General features: G+C 39.5%; 1 protein-coding gene across 1 annotated transcript in view; it reads left to right on the forward strand.

Annotated features, from left to right (window-relative positions):
• LOC145979610 (uncharacterized) overlaps positions 1-24940 on the forward strand; it is a 100598-nt gene extending 75658 nt beyond the window's left edge. The window contains exons 15-19 of the mRNA XM_083112576.1: positions 3691-3813; positions 10954-11076; positions 14071-14202; positions 21342-21430; positions 24862-24940. Coding sequence (XP_082968702.1) covers positions 3691-3813; positions 10954-11076; positions 14071-14202; positions 21342-21430; positions 24862-24940 — 546 coding nt within the window. The remainder of the gene's footprint in view (positions 1-3690; positions 3814-10953; positions 11077-14070; positions 14203-21341; positions 21431-24861) is intronic.
• The last annotated feature ends 1938 nt before the right edge of the window (positions 24941-26878 follow it).

The raw sequence follows: 26878 nt of genomic DNA on the forward strand, positions 1-26878 counted from the left end.
AACTTTAGTTTTCTGTTGTGGACAGTTATAATCATGCAAACATTTACCTTGGCATCTATAAATTTGAATCAAATGCAAAGTAAGACCAAAATAATTGCTCTCAATGACTTTCTCATTAAATCGTCTTTTGATGTAACCCTCTTTCAAGAGTTCGCAATAAATGATTTTTCCGTACTGAGCATGTTTAAAGTATACAACAATTTTACTCCCTTTGCACAAGGGACTGGCATAGCATGTAGGCGACACTTGGATATAAGTAATGTAGTGCCCCATCCCACGGGCAGACAAATAAGTGTCAAATTAGGCTCAGTTTTTCTCTGTAATGTGTATGCTCCGTCAGGAAGCCAAAACAGACAGGTAAGAGAAGATTTTTTTTCAACAGTTTTAGGGCCCGAGTTGACATCCCACACACTAGACACTATACTAGTGGGGGATTTCAACTGCGTAATTCTTTCACAAGATCAAAACCCAGGAAACAACTTCTCACGTACGCTCTATGAATTAACGCAGGGGTTACAACTGCGTGACGCTTGGATACACGCCAACGGTGGAAGTCCAGGTTACACACATATCACCTCCAATAGTGCGTCAAGAATAGATAGGTTTTATGTCGCACCAAGCTTTCAGGAATATATAATTAGTGTTCAAAATTTTCCAGTATGCTTTAGTGATCATAGTGTACCAATTCTCAAAATAAATTTAGATTTGATCAGACCCCGACAAGGTAGAGGATACTGCCTTTAAAATAGCACATTATTACACAATGGTAGTATTGTCCAGCTAATCAGGGAAACATGGAACGAACTCAAGGCCTCTCGGCCAGTGCAAAAGACCCTAATCGAGTGGTGGGAAACTCGAGTTAAGCCTAAATTTCGTCAGGTCAGTAAATTCTTCAGTCCAGAGGTTAGTAGAGATCAAAGAAACAAATATAATTTTTTGTATGCAGTCTTGAATGATCTCCATCGTTTAGCACTGCAAGGTAATTTCAATCGTCCCTATGCAAATGAAATAAAAGCGCAATTACTTTCTATACATAGGAAACGAAAATCTGCAGCAATAATAAAGTGCAAGATTCTTCCTATAGACCAGGACGAGCAAGCCACACTAAGTCACATTCTTCAAGAACATAAACACTCCAGGAATCACGTCATTTATAAATTAACTTTAGATTCCGGTGAAGTTGTCACCAGCCCTCATAGTATACACGACAGGTTTTTGCAATACTATAAAAATCTTCTTGGTCAAGCCTTTAAACCAACAGAAACGCAATGCAATTTTTTGAACTACCTCCCTGCATCACTGATGGAAAATGAAAGAACTGAGCTCACGGAACCGTTTAGTAAAAAGGAGGTTCATAATGCAGTATTAAAAGCTCCGAGGAATAAAACTACAGCCGAAGATGGATTACCATAAGAATTCTATCAAAGTGTCTGGGTTTTAAGAGGAGACGAATTAACGAAATGGGTCAACGAAGTGTTGACAACAGGGACAATAGGGAAGACTAGTAGCACGGGAGTTATAGTGTTAGTTCCCAAAAAGGCAAATCCAAAGCTCGTCACAGATTTTAGGCCAATTTCAATATTGAGTAGTGACATCAAACTTACAAGTAGGTGCATAAATCAGCGTTTAAATAAATATATGGTTAAACTTATTGGCAATTTACAGTTCGCTTGTAATACGTCTCAAAGTATACATCACTTGCTGCAAACGATAAGAGACGTAATTATTACCAAACAAAATAAGAATGCATCGGAGGCAATTCTATCCTTAGACTTTTCCCAAGCATATGACAGAGTGAGCCATGAATATATATGTACAAAGTCTTAGAAGCATATGGCTTCGGAGACACTTTTATTAATTGGATCAAAACCATTTTTGTCAAGGATGGAAGAGATCTGTACAGTGTTCAAAGCCAAATACATACTTTTGAGCACACATCAGGAGCAAAACTAAATAGTCGAAAGTCATTCCTGATGCCCCTTGGCAAGGATAATCCTTTCACAAACTATACGGAGATCCCTGTAGACAAGAAAATAAAAGTTTTAGGTATAAACTTCTATGCAAATATCAATGTAACGATCGAAGCAAATAGTAAACTCATGTGCGAGAGGGCAATCTACGTCCTCAGAGCGAACAAGATGCACTCTCTGAGTTTAAAAGCACGAGTAAGATTTATCAACGTTTTTGCTCTCTCTAAACTTTGGTATGCAGCAAAAATCCTGTCCTTCAAACCACAGCACTTAGCCAAGGTCAACAAAGCTCTTGGCTGCTTTATGTGGCACGATACAATTTTCCGTGTGGCAATGAATGAGCTCACGTTATCAGAGAAGACAGGTGGGTTGGCACTAATACACACCAACACACAGGCATGTATACAGATGATAATACGGAACATTCCATTAGAAGCTCCCGTCGATATCCAAAGTATCCCAAAAAGGTTTTTGTTTTATAAGGACATCGCTATACAAGTATGCTATCAGTTCTTAAGACATGAGACAATTACACCATCTGTGAAAAAGTTGTATAGTGAAATCAATAGTTCAAAGAACACAGTACCACGAATAGTCAGGGATTTTTATACACATAATTGGCCACAAATATGGGAAAATGTCTCCGCCAAACACCTTTCAAAAGCTGGCCAATCAATATGGTACAAAGTGGTCCATCGTGTTATAGTGACAAGAGATAGGACATACCAATATGGAATCAGTGACTCTCCTAACTGTATATGCTGCAACATGCCAGACTCTTTAGCCCACAGGATAACGAAGTGTCGAAACTCCTCCACGGCATGGAACAAATGGAGAACAATGCTCAGTCGTATATGCTGCACCTCATTAACAAAGTTCACGGATACAGATATAGTTTTCCCTGATTTCAATTTTTTTCCACCAACAAAACAACGACCAGTACAATGGTTGATAACTGAATACTTATTATATATATTTCACAATAACGAGAGCAGTTTTCAGAAACAATTCAGTATCTTCTTGCAAGAACAATACGAAATAATTCATCTCCAAACAAGGAAGAAATGGTATGCGAATTTCTTAATAGTGCTTTATACTTAATTTAGGTCAAACAAAAATGTAAAGGTTTCAACCAGATAGAAATACAAATTGTAATAGCAGTAATACACTTATGTAAACAGCAATGGAATTCCATAACTTGTATAACAGAATGAGACAATAATAAAAAAGAGTGGTTAGCACATCGCTCTACGACGCCGGGGGTCCCAGGTTCGAATCCTGGTTCGGACGTGGATGTTTGTGATTGTCTGTCCTGAAATTGAAATATGAATGAAATGATATGAGTGAATGAAGTGTGATGGGGGAAGCTTCCGAATAGGGACTTTCGTTTTAAAGTAATAAAAAAATAGTAAAAAAAATAGTCGTTAGGGCATCTGACTACCATGCGAGAGACCTGGGTTCGATCCCTGGAGGGGTAGTACCCGGATTTTTTTCAGCTGTTGAAGCGGCTCCGGCCCTCACCCAGCTTCGTATAAAGTTGGTACCTGGAGGAAACTCTGGGAGGGGGGGGGGGTAAAGGTGGCCGTGATCAAGTGTGGGGCCCTAACATTGAAGGGTTCAAAATCACCATAAAAAATGGAATCAATTTTTAAGTTTTACGATATGCTACCGTTTCACTAGTGTTTCTTTGTGTCAGTAAGTTTCATCTTTCATGTTATAGGGCCAAGATCAAAGACTCACTGTCAGCAGGAGAACCCCGCAGCAGAAGGGCTCGAGCAGCAGGCAGAGCAGAGAAGCCAGTACGTTTGTCAGGCCCACCCCTTCGCCGCGGCATTTCGGGAAGGTAAGGCAGGCTTTGTAATTTTATTCGAGTAGATTTTTCAAGGGTGACAGGCAGATTGGAACTATGAAAACAAGATTTCCGATCAAGTGGGCAGCTTTCAGATCAGGGGGTGCCCAAAGGAGGGGGAAGTGATAGAAAATAGGGAGAGGGGCAAACATAATAGGCTTCCAGTTAAAAGTGTACTGGCTCAAGGGCATTGGTCTATGAGGCAAATTACAGCAATATTGCACGTGTAAAATGGAGTAGTCCATTGTAACGTGGTGGGTACTCAAGGTCATTTCTTTTCATGATTCTTATCATGTAACTGTTGATTGGAGCTGGGCCACTTTTAACTGCGACACCCTGTATAATAAATAGTAAAATATTTTAATAATATTTTTTATCTTTAGTTTCTGCTATCTTCTTTAAAAAGTTTTGGGCTCAGGCACGTAGCCAGGGGGGATGGGCTAAGGGGGCTGAAGCTCCCCCCGAAATCCTACAAATACAGGGTGACAAGAAATAACCCGTACTAATGTTTGTGATCATAAATTTATTAAACCGAAACAATTGAGCAAAACAACACTGAAGAACAATGACATGGGACCTTAGGAACAAGATGTTCAGACGGTTTCGAAGTGGCCTCCCTAGGCAGCGATACAGAGGTCCAAACGGGCTTTGAAATTTTGGGCAATGTGCCACAGGTCCTCGGGCGACAATCTGTTCCACTTATGACGCAGCGATTGCTTCAGTGACTCCAAACTGTGGTGGCATTTAGCACATACCCTGGCCTCCAAAATCGACCAGACACTGTAGTCCATTGGGTTGAGATCCGGCGAGTAGGGCGGCCATTCCGTCGATGTGATAAAGTCCGGAAAATGGGTTCTGCACCACGCTTGCGTCGTTTTTTTCCTGTGGGCCGGAGCAGAGTCTTGCTGGGATGTCCATTGCATATCGCCAAAGTTCTGCTGGGCCCACAGAAGGACGACGTTCTCGAGAATGTCGCGGCGGTACACTTCTTGGTTGATTTTGACCCCTTGATCCACGAAAACCAAAGTCGTCTGGCCGCTTGCGCAAATTCCGCCCCACACCATGACTGACTGCGGATTTTGGCGGTGTTCGACGATGGCTGAGGTACCGGGACCTTTGCAGACCAGGTCCTGTGGTTTTGGTGGTTGTGCGCCTGCTCCACGGTGAACAGCTTCTTGCTCCCATCGCTGACCTGCGGCCCGGCACTTCAGAGGGCAGCATCTTTTGAGTCGCAGGCGCTTGTTTTCATCCATGAGAAGCTGAACTTTTTGGAGCTTGTACACCTTGAGGTTGACGTTCTTTTTCACCATTTGCCGCACCGATTCGCGGTTGATCCCGATATCACGGGCGACTTTTCTCATGGAGACCCTCGGATTTCGCTGAACTCGCTTTTTGATGATCTTGCGGTTCTGGGACGTGTTGACGGTAGGCTTTCTTCCTCTTCCGGGATGGTCGCCTTCATGGTCGAGCTCCTTGAATCGCCGAACTGCGCCTGAGACAGTCATTTTTGGAACACCCAACAATTTCACATTGACGCTTTCCTTGACGCCACAGTTCCAAAATTGCACTGCGTTTGGTTGACATTCTCAAACACAAAGAAAGTAATCATTATGAAGCCGAAACAACAGGTACAGTTACAAAAGACTATGGAGAATCCAAAAACACAACAATTATTTGGCTACGGTACACTACATTCTTGGCAGGCTATGCCAAACTTTGTATGGGTTATTTCTTGTCACTTGCTATTTCTTGTAATCATAGTGTATAGTGGTAATTAATTGTACTTCCTTAGCAGGATTAAACATTAGACAGATAAAAGTTTAGGAACCATTTTATACTTTCATATTCTACAACTTAATCCAAAAAATAAATCGATCCACTGCCCTTAATATGTGTAGTTTTCTTTGTGAGAGGTCACACAATATAAACTTTGTGAGTAAAATGTGGCCCTAACTTTTAAGGCCTTTTTTTGAACGAAATGTGTAAAAGTTAATAACAAAATACAATAACTACGAATTTCACAGTCTGCCTGCAACTCGTGCAGGAAGCAGTTCGTAGCGAGCTCCACTCTTCGCGTGAGACGGCTTAGTGATCGAACTGTCCGAGTTAGCTAGGACCGTATACGGTTTTGCTAGTGTTTTGTTAGGTTTTTTTTTCCGTAGGAGTGTAAGCGAGGTATTGTTTACAATTACCGAGCGCCAGTGAAGATACGATGAAATAGATCACGATGAATACACAAAGAGAAAACACCTTGAAATTTGTTTTCATTGATGTAAAAACGCGATTGGATTTTCATCGATGGTTTCATGATGTCTACCAAGTGTCTACAAACCAAGTGCTCAGTTTTGAAATAGATTACATTTGTAAGTGTCTGTACGTGAAATTTGTGACAATAAGTGGTAGGAGAACGGTTACTAAATGATTTTGGTGCTGAGGTAATCTATAGTGACGTAGATGGTGACCATAAGGTTGAAGTAGAATGGGCCCACCAGCGACATGTAATTGTCAGAATCCATGTAGTCCCAATTGAATTAAGTGCAGAAGTGATAAGTCGTGTCATGAGGTCTTATGGGGAAGTGTTGAAAATTGAAGACGAGACATACTCTGCGGATCACATCTACCCTACTCGAACTGGACGTGTCTTGATCAAAATGATACTACTTAAACCCACACCCTCATACGTAATAATGAATGGTGACTCATATTGGGTAACATACCCTGGGCAGGCTCGTACGTGCATCGCGTGTTCTGAAGAGGCTCAGAATGTGGCACAGTGTCCCAAGCGTCGATCCCCTGGGAACCAGTCCCGCAGGGGGCGTTTAATATACCCGCTGACAATGTACTGATATTATATGAACCTACTGTGCTAACCGTACTGACTAAACCAAGAGATTCAGCTCCATCAGGTGCAGAAGTCCTTGCGTCAAGAGATAACAATGGAGAGAACACGGACAGCCCCATAATCACCGTCGAGGAAACAGGTACCAGACACGAAGTTAGTGTGAAGAATATACCAACAGGAAGGGAAGAGATGGAACAGCCAACCTTGTCCACGTCAGAGGAGATGCAACACATACCCCCACCCCCACCCCCAAGTGCTTTGTTCACGGAGGCAGAATTCCCCGTAGTTACCTCCCCTAGGAAATCACGGTCAAGATCTGTATAAAGGTTACAGTCAGTGGCGGAAAAGTCCATGGTGCTACGTAGAAAGAAGAAGAAAAATAATGAATGCGTAAGTTCCACAATAGTTCATAACGAATTTAGAGTAGAACCCGGTACCCCAAAACAAGATGTTTCAAAGGTTAGTTTAACAAGTAATTCAGCAAATGTAACTAAAGAAAAACCTTCAACGAGTAACAAACTTACCCCAGATTTATTTAGTGGAAAGCAGAGTTAATGCATTCTAGACAGAAGTTAGAGATCAGTAATGTTGAAGAATGCAAGTAACTTTAGTTTTCTGTTGTGGACAGTTATAATCATGCAAACATTTACCTTGGCATCTATAAATTTGAATCAAATGCAAAGTAAGACCAAAATAATTGCTCTCAATGACTTTCTCATTAAATCGTCTTTTGATGTAACCCTCTTTCAAGAGTTCGCAATAAATGATTTTTCCGTACTGAGCATGTTTAAAGTATACAACAATTTTACTCCCTTTGCACAAGGGACTGGCATAGCATGTAGGCGACACTTGGATATAAGTAATGTAGTGCCCCATCCCACGGGCAGACAAATAAGTGTCAAATTAGGCTCAGTTTTTCTCTGTAATGTGTATGCTCCGTCAGGAAGCCAAAACAGACAGGTAAGAGAAGATTTTTTTTCAACAGTTTTAGGGCCCGAGTTGACATCCCACACACTAGACACTATACTAGTGGGGGATTTCAACTGCGTAATTCTTTCACAAGATCAAAACCCAGGAAACAACTTCTCACGTACGCTCTATGAATTAACGCAGGGGTTACAACTGCGTGACGCTTGGATACACGCCAACGGTGGAAGTCCAGGTTACACACATATCACCTCCAATAGTGCGTCAAGAATAGATAGGTTTTATGTCGCACCAAGCTTTCAGGAATATATAATTAGTGTTCAAAATTTTCCAGTATGCTTTAGTGATCATAGTGTACCAATTCTCAAAATAAATTTAGATTTGATCAGACCCCGACAAGGTAGAGGATACTGCCTTTAAAATAGCACATTATTACACAATGGTAGTATTGTCCAGCTAATCAGGGAAACATGGAACGAACTCAAGGCCTCTCGGCCAGTGCAAAAGACCCTAATCGAGTGGTGGGAAACTCGAGTTAAGCCTAAATTTCGTCAGGTCAGTAAATTCTTCAGTCCAGAGGTTAGTAGAGATCAAAGAAACAAATATAATTTTTTGTATGCAGTCTTGAATGATCTCCATCGTTTAGCACTGCAAGGTAATTTCAATCGTCCCTATGCAAATGAAATAAAAGCGCAATTACTTTCTATACATAGGAAACGAAAATCTGCAGCAATAATAAAGTGCAAGATTCTTCCTATAGACCAGGACGAGCAAGCCACACTAAGTCACATTCTTCAAGAACATAAACACTCCAGGAATCACGTCATTTATAAATTAACTTTAGATTCCGGTGAAGTTGTCACCAGCCCTCATAGTATACACGACAGGTTTTTGCAATACTATAAAAATCTTCTTGGTCAAGCCTTTAAACCAACAGAAACGCAATGCAATTTTTTGAACTACCTCCCTGCATCACTGATGGAAAATGAAAGAACTGAGCTCATGGAACCGTTTAGTAAAAAGGAGGTTCATAATGCAGTATTAAAAGCTCCGAGGAATAAAACTACAGCCGAAGATGGATTACCATGAGAATTCTATCAAAGTGTCTGGGTTTTAAGAGGAGACGAATTAACGAAATGGGTCAACGAAGTGTTGACAACAGGGACAATAGGGAAGACTAGTAGCACGGGATTTATAGTGTTAGTTCCCAAAAAGACAAATCCAAAGCTCATCACAGATTTTAGGCCAATTTCAATATTGAGTAGTGACATCAAACTTACAAGTAGGTGCATAAATCAGCGTTTAAATAAATATATGGTTAAACTTATTGGCAATTTACAGTTCGCTTGTAATACGTCTCAAAGTATACATCACTTGCTGCAAACGATAAGAGACATAATTGTTACCAAACAAAATAAGAATGCATCGGAGGCAATTCTATCCTTAGACTTTTCCCAAGCATATGACAGAGTGAGCCATGAATATATATGTACAAAGTCTTAGAAGCATATGGCTTCGGAGACACTTTTATTAATTGGATCAAAACCATTTTTGTCAAGGATGGAAGAGATCTGTACAGTGTTCAAAGCCAAATACATACTTTTGAGCACACATCAGGAGCAAAACTAAATAGTCGAAAGTCATTCCTGATGCCCCTTGGCAAGGATAATCCTTTCACAAACTATACGGAGATCCCTGTAGACAAGAAAATAAAAGTTTTAGGTATAAACTTCTATGCAAATATCAATGTAACGATCGAAGCAAATAGTAAACTCATGTGCGAGAGGGCAATCTACGTCCTCAGAGCGAACAAGATGCACTCTCTGAGTTTAAAAGCACGAGTAAGATTTATCAACGTTTCTGCTCTCTCTAAACTTTGGTATGAAGCAAAAATCCTGTCCTTCAAACCACAGCACTTAGCCAAGGTCAACAAAGCTCTTGGCTGCTTTATGTGGCACGATACAATTTTCCGTGTGGCAATGAATGAGCTCACGTTATCAGAGAAGACAGGTGGGTTGGCACTAATACACACCAACACACAGGCATGTATACAGATGATAATACGGAACATTCCATTAGAAGCTCCCGTTGATATCCAAAGTATCCCAAAAAGGTTTTTGTTTTATAAGGACATCGCTATACAAGTATGCTATCAGTTCTTAAGACATGAGACAATTACACCATCTGTGAAAAAGTTGTATAGTGAAATCAATAGTTCAAAGAACACAGTACCACGAATAGTCAGGGATTTTTATACACATAATTGGCCACAAATATGGGAAAATGTCTCCGCCAAACACCTTTCAAAAGCTGGCCAATCAATATGGTACAAAGTGGTCCATCGTGTTATAGTGACAAGAGATAGGACATACCAATATGGAATCAGTGACTCTCCTAACTGTATATGCTGCAACATGCCAGACTCTTTAGCCCACAGGATAACGAAGTGTCGAAACTCCTCCACGGCATGGAACAAATGGAGAACAATGCTCAGTCGTATATGCTGCACCTCATTAACAAAGTTCACGGATACAGATATAGTTTTCCCTGATTTCAATTTTTTTCCACCAACAAAACAACGACCAGTACAATGGTTGATAACTGAATACTTATTATATATATTTCACAATAACGAGAGCAGTTTTCAGAAACAATTCAGTATCTTCTTGCAAGAACAATACGAAATAATTCATCTCCAAACAAGGAAGAAATGGTATGCGAATTTCTTAATAGTGCTTTATACTTAATTTAGGTCAAACAAAAATGTAAAGGTTTCAACCAGATAGAAATACAAATTGTAATAGCAGTAATACACTTATGTAAACAGCAATGGAATTCCATAACTTGTATAACAGAATGAGACAATAAAAAAAAAGAGTGGTTAGCACATCGCTCTACGACGCCGGGGGTCCCAGGTTCGAATCCTGGTTCGGACGTGGATGTTTGTGATTGTCTGTCCAGAAATTGAAATATGAATGAAATGATATGAGTGAATGAAGTGTGATGGGGGAAGCTTCCGAATAGGGACTTTCGTTTTAAAGTAATAAAAAAATAGTAAAAAAAATAGTCGTTAGGGCATCTGACTACCATGCGAGAGACCTGGGTTCGATCCCTGGAGGGGTAGTACCCGGATGTTTTTCAGCTGTTGAAGCGGCTCCGGCCCCCACCCAGCTTCGTATAAAGTTGGTACCTGGAGGAAACTCTGGGAGGGGGGGGGGTAAAGGTGGCCGTGATCAAGTGTGGGGCCCTAACATTGAAGGGTTCAAAATCACCATAAAAAATGGAATCAATTTTTAAGTTTTACGATATGCTACCGTTTCACTAGTGTTTCTTTGTGTCAGTAAGTTTCATCTTTCATGTTATAGGGCCAAGATCAAAGACTCACTGTCAGCAGGAGAACCCCGCAGCAGAAGGGCTCGAGCAGCAGGCAGAGCAGAGAAGCCAGTACGTTTGTCAGGCCCACCCCTTCGCCGCGGCATTTCGGGAAGGTAAGGCAGGCTTTGTAATTTTATTCGAGTAGATTTTTCAAGGGTGACAGGCAGATTGGAACTATGAAAACAAGATTTCCGATCAAGTGGGCAGCATTCAGATCAGGGGGTGCCCAAAGGAGGGGGAAGTGATAGAAAATAGGGAGAGGGGCAAACATAATAGGCTTCCAGTTAAAAGTGTACTGGCTCAAGGGCATTGGTCTATGAGGCAAATTACAGCAATATTGCACGTGTAAAATGGAGTAGTCCATTGTAACGTGGTGGGTACTCAAGGTCATTTCTTTTCATGATTCTTATCATGTAACTGTTGATTGGAGCCGGGCCACTTTTAACTGCGACACCCTGTATAATAAATAGTAAAATATTTTAATAATATTTTTTATCTTTAGTTTCTGCTATCTTCTTTAAAAAGTTTTGGGCTCAGTCACATAGCCAGGGGCTCCCCCCGAAATCCTACAAATATTTAAATTGTGTATAGTGGTAATTAATTTTACTTCCTTAACAGGATTAAACACTAGATAGATAAATGTTTAGGAACCATTTTATACTTTCATATTCTACAACTTAATCCAAAGAATAAATCGATACACAGCCCTTAATATGTGTAGTTTTCTTTGTGAGAGGTCACACAATATAAACTTTGTCAGTAAAATGTGGCCCTAACTTTTAAGGCCTTTTTTTGAACGAAATGTGTAAAAGTTAATAACAAAATACAATAACTATGAATTTCAGTACACTAACTACAAAATGTAAGAAGAATAATGGTCAACATTTGTGTTGGATATTCACTCGTACGGTGGATCGAGTAGCAAAGTCTCTCTATTTATGTAATAATAATAATAGTAGTAGCAATAATAACAATAATCCATTATGATTAAAGTTTGTTTATTTTTAATAACGTATAATAGTTATTATTGTAAAATGACAATTATAACCTTGGTAATAATTATTATTGTCATTATTATTTCTACTAATGAAGTTTGATCAGTGGCCTTCCCCCTCTACAAATATTTCTGGTGACGCCTGTGCTGATAAGGAATGAGCCCACCCCTCCAAAATAAAATCCTGGCTACGGGCCTGTTTGGACTTCTCATGAAAGTATAGTGTCGTACTCAAGTAGTATTAGTAGAGAAACAGATCTACTCTTTCTTGCTTTGATTGTACGTAATTGAGTATTTCACATAAATATAATTTTCTCATAAGTTGTTTGTATTACTTACTCTCATGCCCGTTATAATTAGTTTTGTCAAAGGCTGATCTAAGGACAATGGCGCAGGATTCTTTTTCAAATGGGGGGGGGTGTTAAATTTCCACCTCTACACACACACACATGGGCAGGGACGGCGAGGGGGCGATGGCCTCTCCCAAATGCATAGACTAGATTTTCGCATAAATCATTTTAATCTACATTTTATTTGTATCTCATTACTAAATATGTAAATTGTATTTCACTGTTGTAAAACATTATTTATCGTTATTATTAATATTTTGCTTGCGACTATTGTAATACCGAATGTAAATAATAAAAATTGAAGGGCTCTGGTGTAAAACATGGTAAGTGACATTTTGGTCATTTCTGAGTTCATTGAGGAAAAAGTTATTAGAACGTTTACCGTGGATAAATTGCTTTAAGTTGTATTTACCAATTTCAGAAAGCTTCACTAAATCCAATGCAAATTGCATGACAAGGCAATTTCAATCGAAATTTTAAGAATGGGACATTTTACTTTGTAACTAAAAAATGATCAAAATCTCACTTAGCATGATTTACACTCGAGCCCTTCAATTATTATTATTATTATTATTATCATCATTTCTTCCAATTCTGTATTGTCGCCATCCCTGCTTTGCACATCTTGCAAGAACGCTGTTATCATCACTAACCTCCTCACGTGTAACTGAAATTATCAATGTAGGAATGGCTGCTTTCTCCAGTCTCTTCTTTGGTGTAATTCCTACTAATTCGGAATTTAAATCACATTCATAACGCTGTGGTAAAGAAGAAAAATAACAACCTCAAATATGTCTTTTCAATAACATCTGCTCTTTCGAAACTTCTCACAGGAGAAAATGTATGATAAACAACATAAGAATCGTTCGTTTCCTTGAGATAATCATGCGCTTGCAGCACAGTGAGACATTATTTATTATTATCACTAGAGATCTGATTTTAAGCTGCAGCACCTTTCCAAAAATTTAGCTGTTTTCATACCAATTGTTTCAGATATGTATTTTTGGACATGAAATCAAGTAAAATTAACCCACTTTGTTGCACCTTTTTGTGGGATTAGCACCATTTTGCTGCTTCAGCACCTTTCTCCATCACTTTCTTTCATGTTTTGTTAAAATATTGGACAGAAACATAAATGATTTTCACTCTTCTTGAGCAGCTACATAAAATCCTATAGTCTTATTTTGTGGAGCAGAACGAGAGCTATAAAATGGTGTAATATAATCATTGCAGCCCCAAATAGTTCTCTCGAGAGAAAACACGAACTTCAACAAAACCTCTTTGGCAGAACCGCTCTCTCTGCGGTCCGCGTGCAATATATACAGAGGGCACAGAAAAAGAGAGCATTGAATAAATGTATTTTACCAGTGCCCTTTTTTGCATCTTTTTAAAAACATTTTCAGAACCTTTTTCTCCCTTTCCCGACCTTAAAATCCTTTCCCTAATTATCACTCAGACACTATAATCAAGAACGTATTTGGAGGGTGGGAGCCCCCATCCCCGTGCTTGACTATAATATGAATCACATGAAAAAACAACTGAAAATACACGAATACAAAAGTAAGGAGAGATCAACGAAACACGCTACTATCCATTTTTACAATTCCAGCCCACCCCGAGAAAAAGAAATCCTGCGCACGCATTGATTTTCAAGGAACGTTAAGTGTAACTTAATATAGCATTCTTTTATGGTTATTATAAAGTACTGAAAATGCAATGCAATGAACACCTTTAACGTTTGTCCTTGATTTCTATTTTTAAAGCTTTCTGTTGACAAAAACAAGTTGGTTATCCCACCCACGACTCTTCCACGACATCTTTTCTTGATGGATGTTGGAAGTAAATTTCCATTGCCGAAGCAGCATGCTGCTGAGGTTGAAGAAGACAAGCAAGAGGTAAGGATAGTGATAGTGAAAGTTTTGACATGCAGGCACGTAGCGAGGGAGAGGACTGAGGGGGCTGAAGCGCCCTCCACCCCGAAATTCTACAAATATCCAATTTAAGGGCATTCGGAACAGCTTCCGCCAGGCTTTTCCTTCCGTGTCCGTGTTGCCAACTTAGCTCTTTTGGAACCAGATCTGGCCCTCTGGTGCACTCGTTTGGCTGCGAACCCCCATGCCATCACTGGCTCCAGCTCACATAGACCAACTCTTGCCATGAAGATATCAAAATTTGCAAGTGACGTGATATTGCCTTATTGGCAGCGTCGCCTCAGCTACTCGTACCTGCCCAGCTACTTTTTATAGCGCCCTGGAGATGGCATAATATTGTTCCCGATGGCGCAGTGGTAGCATCCTTGCCTTGTAATCAAGGGGTCCCGGGTTCGAGGCCGGTGGAGGCACATAGTGGTTCGGATCCCACTTTAAACTGTAGGCCCAGTCCCGATTAGCCTTACTGTGCATAAAGTAGACTTAAAACAACAAATTAATCAAATCAATCAGGCATAATATTGTTATCGGGGAATCCTATATTTTCGATTTCATTGAGATGCGTGATGCCGCCGGAAAACTAAGAATAAATTGTCATTAAAGTTAACGGTAATAGCAGCGCCCCCACCCCTGTGACACCTAACATTAAAATTATCCTAAGAGGCATTTTGCCCAGCCTTCGTAAATCTAGCTCCTCAGTTTTAACTCAATGTAATTTTAAATTTAACTGTTTTATGCTCATCAGGTTTGGCAACACTGCCAGAATGGCCATAGGAGGCAAGTAGAAATGCATTGCGCTTATGGGAGTATTATTTGATTTGTTCTCTTGGGAATATCAAACTTCCGATGGCATAGAAAAAGATATCAACGGAAAGAGGACAGTTTGATAAAGCTTTTCACCAGCGGAAAAGTCGAAACTTCCATTTGATTAGCTGCAAGTTGAAGGTGTTGAGTTTCTTCTCTCCATAAGGATTCCATGGGAATCTGGAAATTTTATTTATCATATCTCTTAAGTACCGTGTCTAGTTTAATAATCGTCATAAAAAAAACGCTTCCACTTGCAACATGGGGAGATGTTCATACTCTTGCATATGTTCAGTTTTTTTTTAGTAGCATTGTCTATTCCGACAATATTGAAGTATAAATGCACACATATGCATAACTGTAACTTCTCACCTTAAATATCGTATAGTGGTAATTAATTTTACTTTCTTAGCAGGATTAAACATTAGATCGAAAAAAATTAAGTGTATAATAGAGGAACAAGGCTATATTTTTATATTGTACAATATTATCCAAAGAATAAATGCCGGCCTCTGTGGTGGATTGATTCACATTGCCAGGGATCCTGGGTTCGAATCCTGGCATGGGTGATTGTGAGTGACCATTCATCAATTTCATCATATCGTGACTCAACCCCCATCTTTGCAATTAGCCAAAAGTGCACAAAAGTGAAGTAAAATAAAACAAAAAATCGAACCAAAGAATAAATGGATCCACAGCTTGTAACGACGTCTACCTTATTTTATGTGCCTGATGACGTTCTGGCTGTACATTACATGGGTAATGCAAACCAACAAGAAACAATTAAACAAATAAACAAAAGGCAATCATTAATAACATATTTATCTTTTGTGCCAGGGTAAGTGCCATCAGTTGGAGCCCAAGAGATTGCAAAGGGTAGAACAAATTACACACCACAGGGTTAGTTCTATATATGATGTAATTGCTATATAAGAGCACATGCATAAAACACTTACATTAATGCCCCTTTCATTCTTACATTCGCTCTCGCACTCACACCTCGGCATTCCAAAAGACATGGTTAATTAATACAAATGTAGTTCGGCGTGATGTTTAAAGATAGTAACATTGATTAAAACTTTTTTAATTTTACATTTGCTTTTCCCTTTCTGGGAAACCTATGTTCCGGTAGGAGCTTAAACCTGACGGAAAAACACTACTCCTTCATGCTGTTATAATTGAATGTTAAGTACTTTGGCTAAATGAATAACTGAAAGTTGTACGGTTTTACATGATAAAATTATCTACATGATAAAATTATCGTTGGTATGATTTAATCACCGTAATCAGCAATGTCACTTGGTAATTTTTACGTAATTAAGCGAGTTCATTAGGTGTTACGACGGGGCGAACGAAGCTTATCCATTTTCAATTTCCACTCACGGCTTACCTTTGTCGGCTCTGATTGAAGTAATCATGCTGGAGATGTAGATACTTGTCGACGTGATGAATTAGATGGCTTCCGGGCGATAAGGTTGGATCTCAGCATCTTCAAGGGTGACAGGTAGGTCAGACGCCCCCCAGCAGGGCTTTCGCTGTCTCTACTCCATCGTGTTGATAAACAATCCCCTGCGAAATATACACAACACGGATCGGTCCGACACACGAGGCGGGTACTTATACGCGAGTGGTTCCCGAGAGGTTGTCAACGATAAACTGTCAAAGAAAAACTGTGTCTTCCGCTTCTCCGCTTGTCTATTTATCTGTTATTCAAAATGTTCGTTAAGATACCCTCTCTGTCTAAGCCTTGTTAACTCGTCCTCAAATCGTGGCATCTTATCCTGCTATCTTCGCCCGTGTAGTTTGAGTTCCTTGACCCTTCTCCAGCGGCTCCTCGAAGGGAAGCTACCCTTCAGCCGGACCCATTGTAACCTCCTATGAAATTGTGCTTTTGTGATTTTGCCGATCCGAATCTGATAATGGGCTGTCTTAAATTTCAATCGAATCCGATCATTGGTTCCAAAGTTGTATTTTTATGTTTTTTTGTTTTTTTTTTACCCGAGGATCGGCCTCTTCGCTCGGGAAAACGGCTTGTCCTCGGTATTCCACAGTGCAAATCTCGGGGAACAGCCAGCATCCAATTCCTTTTATTGCTTATTACGGTGATTAATCTATTTACCTGGCAGTTAGCAAGATTTGATCGTTATAAGTTGTCAAAATGTGTAGTTTTCTTTGTGAGAGGTCTCACAATATAAACTTTATGAGTAAAATTTGGCCCTAACTTTTAAAGCCTTTTTTTGAACGGAATGTGTAAAACAAAATACAATAACTATGAAATTCAGTACACTAACTGTACAAAATGTAATAAAAATAATGGACAACAGTTGTGTTGGATATTCACTCCTACGGTGGATGGAGTAGCAAAGTCTCTCCATTTATGTAATAATAATAATAATAAATTGGATTGAAATTGGTTTATTTTTTAATAATTTATAATAGTTATTGAAAATAGCAATTATAACCATCTTAATCATTATTATTCCTACTAATCAAGTTTTATCAGTAGCCTGCCCCCTCTACAAATATTTCTGGCGATGCCTTTGCTGATAAGGGATGAGCCCCTCCCCCGAAATAAAATCCTGGCTAGGGACCTGCTGACATGCGTTGAAGGAATTCTGTATTTTATATTTTGATTGCTTGTTCTCCGACTTCATCCTTATCACTGGTTGCAATCCTGAATAGGAAACCAACGCATTGACCTTCATTTTTATACCTCAAATTCTGTTTTGAGATTATGAATTAGTAGCATGGAGGGCTGATGGGGCTGTAGCACCCCCCTCCCAAGATGAGCGAAAAAAATATATAATTTTGAGCAACATTTGGGGGAATATAGAACATAGGGATATGAATGTTTTGGTTGGTTGCAGGCCCGTAGACATAAATTTATTTTGGGGTGGGGGTATTCCTTATCAGCAGTTGCCATCTAAAGGCGAAAAATTGGGCTGATTTGAACTGAAGATAAATTTCTCAATATAACACAACTTATTATACAAGATGTTTAATCCTGCTAATGAACTAAAAATTAATTACCACTATGCACTATTTAAATTAGATTGACTGATTGATTTGATTTATTTTACTTCGCTCTTTGTGCCACTTTTGGATAATTTGCGAAGATGGGGATGAGTGATGATATGTTGAAATTGATTAATGGAAACTCACAAACATCCATGCCCAGGCCAGGATTCGAACCTGGGACCCCTGGCATCGCAGCGCGATGTATTTAAATTAGATATTTGGAAGATTTCTGGTGGGGCTTCAGCCCCCTGAGCACTCCCTCTGGCTAAGTGCCTGGTTGGTTGATTGATTGCTTTTATATTACGGGAATATGCCCCTTAACTAAAACAAAATTGAGGATACGCCCCTGACAAGAAAATACAATATCTTAGCGAGGGACGGCTCTAGTCATTTAGCCGCCTTGGATGCTCTCTTTCGAACGCCCCTCCCCGTCATTACGCAGCAATAGAAAATTTGAAAATCAAACTATAAAATAAATAATGAGACTTGTTACGCTATTTCAATACTACAGCTTTTAATAGCAAATTTTCAAAAGCAACTTCTACCATCGCCGTAGAGTAAGGCAACACACATAACGCCTTGCAGGGAAGCGAGTGTTTCAGGATCTATGTTCCATTTATATTGCCGGTGACTGTACATAGCTGGGTCATTCATTTCAAGTGTGGTCGAAGGAGCTATAGATCGACCACAGGGAAAAAAACCTTGGGACGAAAAGTCCCCGTGCAGCTTTCCCTTCTTCCGTTCAGCTCAGGCCATAAGGTAGCATGGTCCACTCTCCCCCTCCCCTACTCGTGGGGGTAGGGTGCACAGGAGTCGTGGGTCTGCGCAGGTTGTTTTGCTCGTGCTTCCACTATATCAGGACCCATATCACAGTGGATGCCCATGAAGCAATGACTCCTTATCCTTTGTATTCAACACAAAAGGATATCTCGCTCGACACTAATTTTATATTATTATTATTATATTTTATGGAAACTCTCTCTCTCTTAAACGTATCTTAAATGTAACAAGTATTTGGAAAGAAATGAAGGCTTAACTTCATATGTTTACCGTTGTAGGTCTGTGATATACGAGTATGATTGGGTTTTTAAAAGAATTGCTTGTAATATTCCCGGATCTCCCGCGTGGCTCATCTGTCTGAATTCTTTCCTGCGTTGTCCCCGCATAAATCGGCTCTGGGGTTCACCCAGTCTCAAATTAATGGATACTGGGGGACAACTCTGCGAGGTAAAGGCGGCCGGAGAGTGGTGCTGATCACATCACCTCCAAAATGGCCGATATCGAGAATGTGTGTGACCCTACTCCCACATTTCCTAAACGTGCCTTCATGAAATGGTGCTACATGCACTGGGAACTTTACCTTTGCATGCGATATACTTTTTCGTATAATGCTATCTTGCATAAAATTGTAACGAGAGTGTTTCAGACATGATTGACCGAAGATAGTATTTTTATTAATCTTAATTTAAAAAAAAAAATCCTTTGTTACTTGCCACGGTTACCGACAAAGTTAATAAATTCAAAGTTCTACCCTCACATTAGGTGCAAAAATCATGACCCTTTATTAGTTTAAAGTCTCCTTTGGTGTAATTGTTTTATTATAGCCCAGGCCCGTAGCCAGAATTGATCTCCACGGGGGGCTCATGTGTTATCAGGGGGCTTTGTAAATCAAGTCCATTTTTCAAAAGTTTGTATTAAATGTAGGTAAATTATGTGGGTGGGGGGTCATTAAAAGTTTAGAAATAGGGACACAAATACTACATTTTTCTATATATTTTAAAATATCACTTGAAGTGTTAACTGGCTGCCACTGAAATCATTCCGTACACACTCCATACTACGTTTATACAGATATTTATATTACCCAAGAAAAGATGGACAATATTCAATCATAGTGCCTTCCGTACATTCCACTCCCTGGCCGAAACAATAAAACTCCCCTTCGTTCCCAAAACTTGGGAGCTGTTAACCTTTGACGCATATGCAGAGGAATTTGCATAATGACATCAAAGTCACAGATTTCTGTATAAATGGGAGGTCGCAACAGGGGCAACGAAGGTACAGATAAAGAAGCTCCCTTGTGAAGATACTTTCTAAAGTCCAGAGAAGATAATCTCCTAAATACTTGCCGCTACTTAAGACTTCTTCTTATAAATAAGATGAACGAATGTAATAGCTGCTGTTCATGCTCCCCGAATTTATCCTTCACAAAGTTGTGAGCAAAATAATTTCTGCTGTCTATATTTTCACTTTTCACAAAATAGTTTTACCTAATGTCAAGGGGGCTGACCTCATTGCCAGGGGGGATGGGGCTGACGGTAGTTCGAGAGGGGGCTCAGCCCCCCTTGCCCCTACCTGGCTACGGGCCTGTTATAGCCAAAAACACTTTTAGTTCATCTTTTAATTCAGTAGCCTTCATGTGTTAACATTACGGCTAGTTTTGTACACTTTTCAGACAAAAGATCAGATAACATATCATTATGCTTACTAATATCATAAATTAAATTGAAAATGATTTATGTTTTGAAGACATTTGCTCATTACATAACGTGGAGTAAAAAGTCATACCAGATAACTAGTGAGCAAAGGAATGTAAAGCCACACAACAGGTATGCAATACACTGAGTCTCATGCGCGACCATTTGGACAGTTTTATTGTCGCCGATTATTTGAATTTGATTTGTTGTTTTAAGTCCACTTTATGCACAGTAAGGCTAATCGCCGATTATTTGAAGGAGCTCATCATAGACATCTCCCACTTGATATATCAATGGAGTTTAGGCATCGAATCTACTTTCCCACCTTGTGGCACTCAGTAGTTTTAAGGTGAGACTACTGATACGTTCTTTCAAGACGGTGGGTTGGCATGTATTAACTTCCAAGTTATATAATATAATATTGTAACTTCCATGTTATATAATATTACAACTTGAAGTTTTTATTTTTTTTCTTCTCTTCAAATTTTGCCGCCCTGGAATTTTGCCACTCTGGGCGGTGGCACGGTTGCCCCCCCCCCCTTTCCGCCGGCCCTGATTTTAGCTTACTCAGTTTTTAAAATTAATTAATTCATTACTTAGCACGAACTGAAACTATCCTATCTCTGAGGACTAAGATCTCGTTACTTCTGACAACATAAGCGATGGCTTGTAACTGTATGTTTGATGTTCATTTATTTAAGTCATTTGAATTAATGTTTTATAGGATAGGTGGTACAATTCCATTTATTGTGTAGCATCCCTTCTTTGAATCATTTCGATCAAAACATAATTTTCTTGCATTTACAGCATCCTTCAATTGATGCCGAAGAAGGTCGAACTGATCCAGGCTACGTGACATGTCCATTGCAGCGAGACTCAGCGGCTCAACAGGAAGAGTAAGAACTTTGTGTTTGTGTATTTTTGATGCCTGGTTAAAGGAGAGCACTAAGGGTAACATGCTAATGGTTGCAGTCGTAGGGTTCCACGCGGGAATCGAACCAAGGGATGTAGTTCACCCCCACCAATTGTCGCACTCGATGGTAGAGACGGCCCTTTTCTAACTTAGCATTGAGTAATAAATGTAAAACAACTGTTTTAGTCTTAAACACTTCTGACTGAGCAATGAGAATGGCAGATTAGGGGGAAGGAGTAACTTACGAATAACTCTGTAGCTTGCTCCTCCAGACGATTACCAACAAAATACTCTTTGCTACTCTCCTCACCTGGTTTTGTTCCTCTCGCCGACTTCCCCAAAGGTAAACGTTCTTGCCGCTTCCTGTGTAAAACTCTTTATTCAACACAATTCTAGGAGCAAGTTCTGACAAGTTCTTTATTCGTTATCGGACGGGGAATGTTATGCAGTAACTGAAAGAAACAATAGAATTAGGTAGGTGAACCAAAGGTAGTCCATGTTCCCACTTTACGAAAATCATGTAAGCATTTAACACAGCTAACAAATGGCACTGCATTAACATACCCAATCCCCCTTAGGTGCACCATCAAAGGAACTGTCTCAGGCTGCCAGCAGCCATTTTATGTAAATTATTGTGTTTTGGAACGAGCAGATAACTTCTTCATCAGAAGTAGTTGTTAAATTACTACTTTTTGGTTTAAGAGACCATTACTTACTTTTCAGTCATGTAAAATTTTTATTAATCAGTTAATAAAGGATTTATGAGTTGCGCTTCAATAACAATTGGTATAAAATTCATCGTTGATATTTTCAGGTAAATTAGAAATGCGTGTTCGTGCCTAGGTGCAAGGGTGCCCATCCCCCCAAGTCCCATGACGGACTCCCCCCCCAAAGGTAAAACATTCCCTCCCGTTTATGCCGAATTAATTACTCAAATTATTTTTGTCAGACAAAATTGCGGAAAAATATAATACCAGAGGTGCAACCACGAATTTTTGTCTGGTGGGGGGGGGGGTAAGTACCAGGATAAACGTACCAATAATAATAATAATAATAATAATAATAATAATAATAGACATTAATATTGGCTTTATCATTATTATTATTATTACTACTACTACTATCAGTAGTAGTAGTAGTAATATCCAAGACGTTATTATCCTCATAAATTACGCAAAAGGGGGGGGGGGTAGATTTGAAATATTTTTTCACCACCTTCAATTTCACATTACGTAATAATGGAAATCAAGCATACAAACTGTATTTTTGAATGGCAGAAAATGAATGATAAATGCATTCCGAAGATGCATGTGCAACTTTCATGTAGAACATATATTTTACACATATGCAACATAGAGCGACATAAAATCGAAAGTGCATATACAAGAAGCTAACACTAAATTGTGTACATATTCAAAGCTTATTCAACACAAATATAGAAGATATATTATTTAAATACATTACATGACAAGAAAGCAAGGAAAATGCGAGCGAAGCGAGCAAGAAAAATTTTAGAACCAATTTTTGTAATTGAAAATAATATTGATTTAATAGGGCGCATATAATTTCACTGGACGACATGGCATTCTCTTTTACCACTTTTTTTTTAGATCATTCGGCGCCCATGGCCGATCCCCACCGCCCCTATCTACAGCTCTAAACTTGACGAAAAAGAGAAAGCAAGCAAGAAAATTTTAGAAAATGAATTTTTATTTGCATAAAATTTGAAATCGAAGGGGTAATTGCTCCTCTGTGCTCCCCTGCAGGTTCCCTTGGCCGTCAATGTTTGTCCCCCACTTGCAACCATAGAATTTACTTCCGCTGAAGGGGGGGGGGGCAATGACCCCCTCTGGTTGCTTCACTGTATAATACAGACATATTTAAGCAATATATGTTTACTTTAGAATCTTTAGGCTCACTGCCATTGTTAGTCAATCTTATTCTTAACAGTTGGCCTTATCCACTAAGCTTCTATTAATGCGAATACCAAGCTCCCCTCCATCCAAACCGATTCTAAAGACATAAGAGGTGGTGTTTCATTTCATCCCTATAGCCACGATCACCCACAGGTAGGTAGAAAAACTGAACATAATAACCAAAATTAAAAATCAATAACAAGTCAATCAAACGATACGATCCCCATTTTTATGTAAAGATATATAGAATTGGTATAAAATTTTGTCCCCCCCAAAAATTCCCAAGACGCAGGTGCATCATGAAACCCCCCCTGTGGCACCCCTGCCTAGGTGCATCCTTGAAATTAACGAATGTTCAAATATTATACATAATCTGAAAGCTCATTTAATTATTTTTTTGATCATGTAGTTATATTGTAAAAATGTTGTTTTCTTGTGTCAAATCAACGATACATATTTTTGTTTAAAAACATGGTTCAGAAGCGAATTCCTAAGGTGGCCCATGGCTGATTTGGTTTATTTAACTACGCTTTTGGCTAATAGCGAAGATGAGTATGAGTGATGATGTGATGAAGGGACACTCATTCCAAGGACCTCCTGGCGTCGTAGCGCGATGTGCTAACCACTCCTCCACGGAGCTTGGCTATTCGTCGTTACTGTATATAGCCTAATGCATGTCAACAATTAAAAGTTTGAGATGTGAATAAACATGTATAAATATGTTTTCTTGAGCACAAACAATTTTACAAAATATCCATTTCTTAGTTATATAGTTAGTTAGAGGTTCGTAAATTGCCCTCGAAGCTTAACTACGGCCACCTGTGGTTCACCTACCTTACACAACAATCAGGCACGTATCTAGAAATGTTTCGGGGGGTAGGCGACCCAAGTGTCTCAGGAATAATAATAATAGTAATAATAATAATTATGTTTATATTAAAATAATTATAAATCAAATTAATACTAATTACAATACATAAATAAATATTATCATTACACCATTAGGTAAAAAGACTGCATAAGAATAGAGATATGAGTGCATATTCTGACAAATTGTGTAAAATATACATATTACATGCAAAATAAAACAATATATGAATTTATGGCAAAAATATGCAACATAAGTATGCCTCCCTTTCCTTACAGTTTTGTAAAAACATTAAAAAAATTAATCTATTTTTTAAAATAACCCCTTTCAATAAAATCATGCAGTCTAGTGATTATACACTGCTATTTCACAGCTACAGACACACTGCTCCTCGCTATGTTTCCCTTGTGTGCCATATCCGTCATGCATACGAGTGTTTCTCTGCATAAAGTGGACATAAAAACAAAGAAATGAACAAATTTTAATTATCAAATCAAATGTTCCCACGTCACTACCTTTCCATTTGCTTACACTCTCTGCTGTAATTCTATTTAATTAAATTAATAAATTTAATTAATTTAATTAATAAATGATTATATTCTATTTAATAATAACTACCTTTTCCTATAGGATTGAAACCCCGAGGAGACGCCGAAATTTGGGAAGTAGAATTTTGCGTCTCTTTAAGCAGTGCAGCAGTGGAACATAATGATGTAAAAAGAAGAAAAAAAGCAAAAAAAAAAAAAAAAAAAAGTCAAGAAAAGAAGAAAAGGAAGAAAAAGAAAAAGCAAAAGCAAAAGAAAAAGAAGAAAAACAGGTAAGAATTTCATAGTTATTATTTTTATAGTTAATTCTCTTAGACTCAAACCACCTCCCGTGGCAGAGTGGTTAGCACATAGCGCTACGACCCCAGGGGTCCCAGGGGTCCCAGGTTCAAATCCCAGCCTGGGCATGGATGTTTGTGAGTGTCCATTTATCAATTTCATCATATCATCACTCATCCTCGTCTTCGCAAATTAGCCAAAAGTAAGAAGCGAAGTAAAATAAAACAAATCAATCAATCTTAGACTCAAGTGTGAAAAGTCATTGGATAGCAGCATGCAAATATTCATGTGGCACTAGCATCACTTAACAGGTGTAACATATACCGCGTTTCCCACGCCAGCTATCGCTTCAGTTTCGTTGCCAATCAGAAACGAGGAGAAAGTCGTCTTCTAGGAAGCGAAGAGCGAATGGCGGTTCTGTCCGAAAGATAGAGGCTTGAAGTATGGTCTTGACGGAAGTGACATCATCTATACCGCGTTTGTTCGAACCTGTCCCATTTCCCGGGCTAGCGATGGCGCAACAGTTTCAGTGCCAATGAGAAACGAGGAAAAAGTCGTCTCCTGGGCAGCGAGGAGCGAATGGAAGCCAGAAGAAAGGCACTTTAGTAAACGTTGTTGCCACGTTGCGGTCTAACTCACGTGTTTTGTTTGTGTCTTGTTGAAGAAGCTTGTTTTGTAAGCATAGTGCTGATTAGTGTGAGTTATAAAGTATCCAGGATGGAATTTATTCCGGTGATATTTGCTTGTGTCATTTTTGTGTTTGATGTCATCTTAGCTGGAACATTCAGGAAGGGGAACTGTGCATATTTGCGTATTTTATTCACAGCCTGGCTTGGGTTTCCCCCAGCACGGAGTTCACAAGGTCTGCAGCGGCAATGCCACGTGATTCCTGCTAGAGAAGCCAGCGAACAGCGTGGGAAGCGGGACAGGTTGTAACAAACGTGGTATAGTACAGTTCGAAAGTGCCAAGTACAGAAGTACACAAGTCCACCGCTCGCATCACAGATCGTTGCTGACTAGGTCACGTGATTCCGCACTCGTTTTTCATTTGTTTAAAATCACGGAGGTAAAAAGCCAGCAAGTTGTTGGTTGTAGTTCTTCTAATGTGTGGAAATGTACGTGTTAAAAATTAGAAAATGCTGTGTGTTTAAAACTTGAGGAAAACAACGAGTATTCAGTTTTATCTACTGATCGTGTTTGGCGCTGCAGTCGAAGTGCAATTCGAAAGACTTTCACTTCCAGTCCACGACTTGAAGACCGCACTGCAAGACCATACTGGGAGGATGCTCGCTTCAGGTACGGTCTTGCACCTTTCGGACACGGCCGGAGTCTAATCGAGACACTTTTATGCAAACGCTGTTGCCACGCCGGCCGTAGGGCTAAAGGAAGTCCCACGCGATATTAAAGTGAAATCGCGGTATTTCCTCGCGCGGGACCCACTTTTCTGGCAGTAACCCTCTGTTGCAGCGTTTACTTACGAAGGAACTTGCGGCAAAACAGCCAATTAGACCTACCTCTGCCCTCTTTGGGCAATGCGCGGCAACCTTCCGCGAAGCAAACAGCAGGTAAAGAGAATTTTGTGAGAATAACAGTTCTGCGCTGCGATTGCACACCGGTTCCTAGCTTGACACTACTGTAGCTAGGCATCCGATGACTTTTGGCACTTGAGTGTACTACGTACCATAGTCAATAAGATGTTAGACTGGTGCCTCGAGTGAAGGCAGACACACAACATGACACAGATAAGGGTATATATATCTGTGCAACATGGCGTACACTTACACAGGTCCTCATCGTCACTCAAAATGGAAGTTTGTGCACGT

The sequence above is a fragment of the Lepisma saccharinum genome, chromosome 1 (genome assembly GCF_977018435.1).
Source record: "Lepisma saccharinum chromosome 1, izLepSacc3.1, whole genome shotgun sequence".
Lineage (NCBI taxonomy): Eukaryota > Metazoa > Arthropoda > Insecta > Zygentoma > Lepismatidae > Lepisma > Lepisma saccharinum.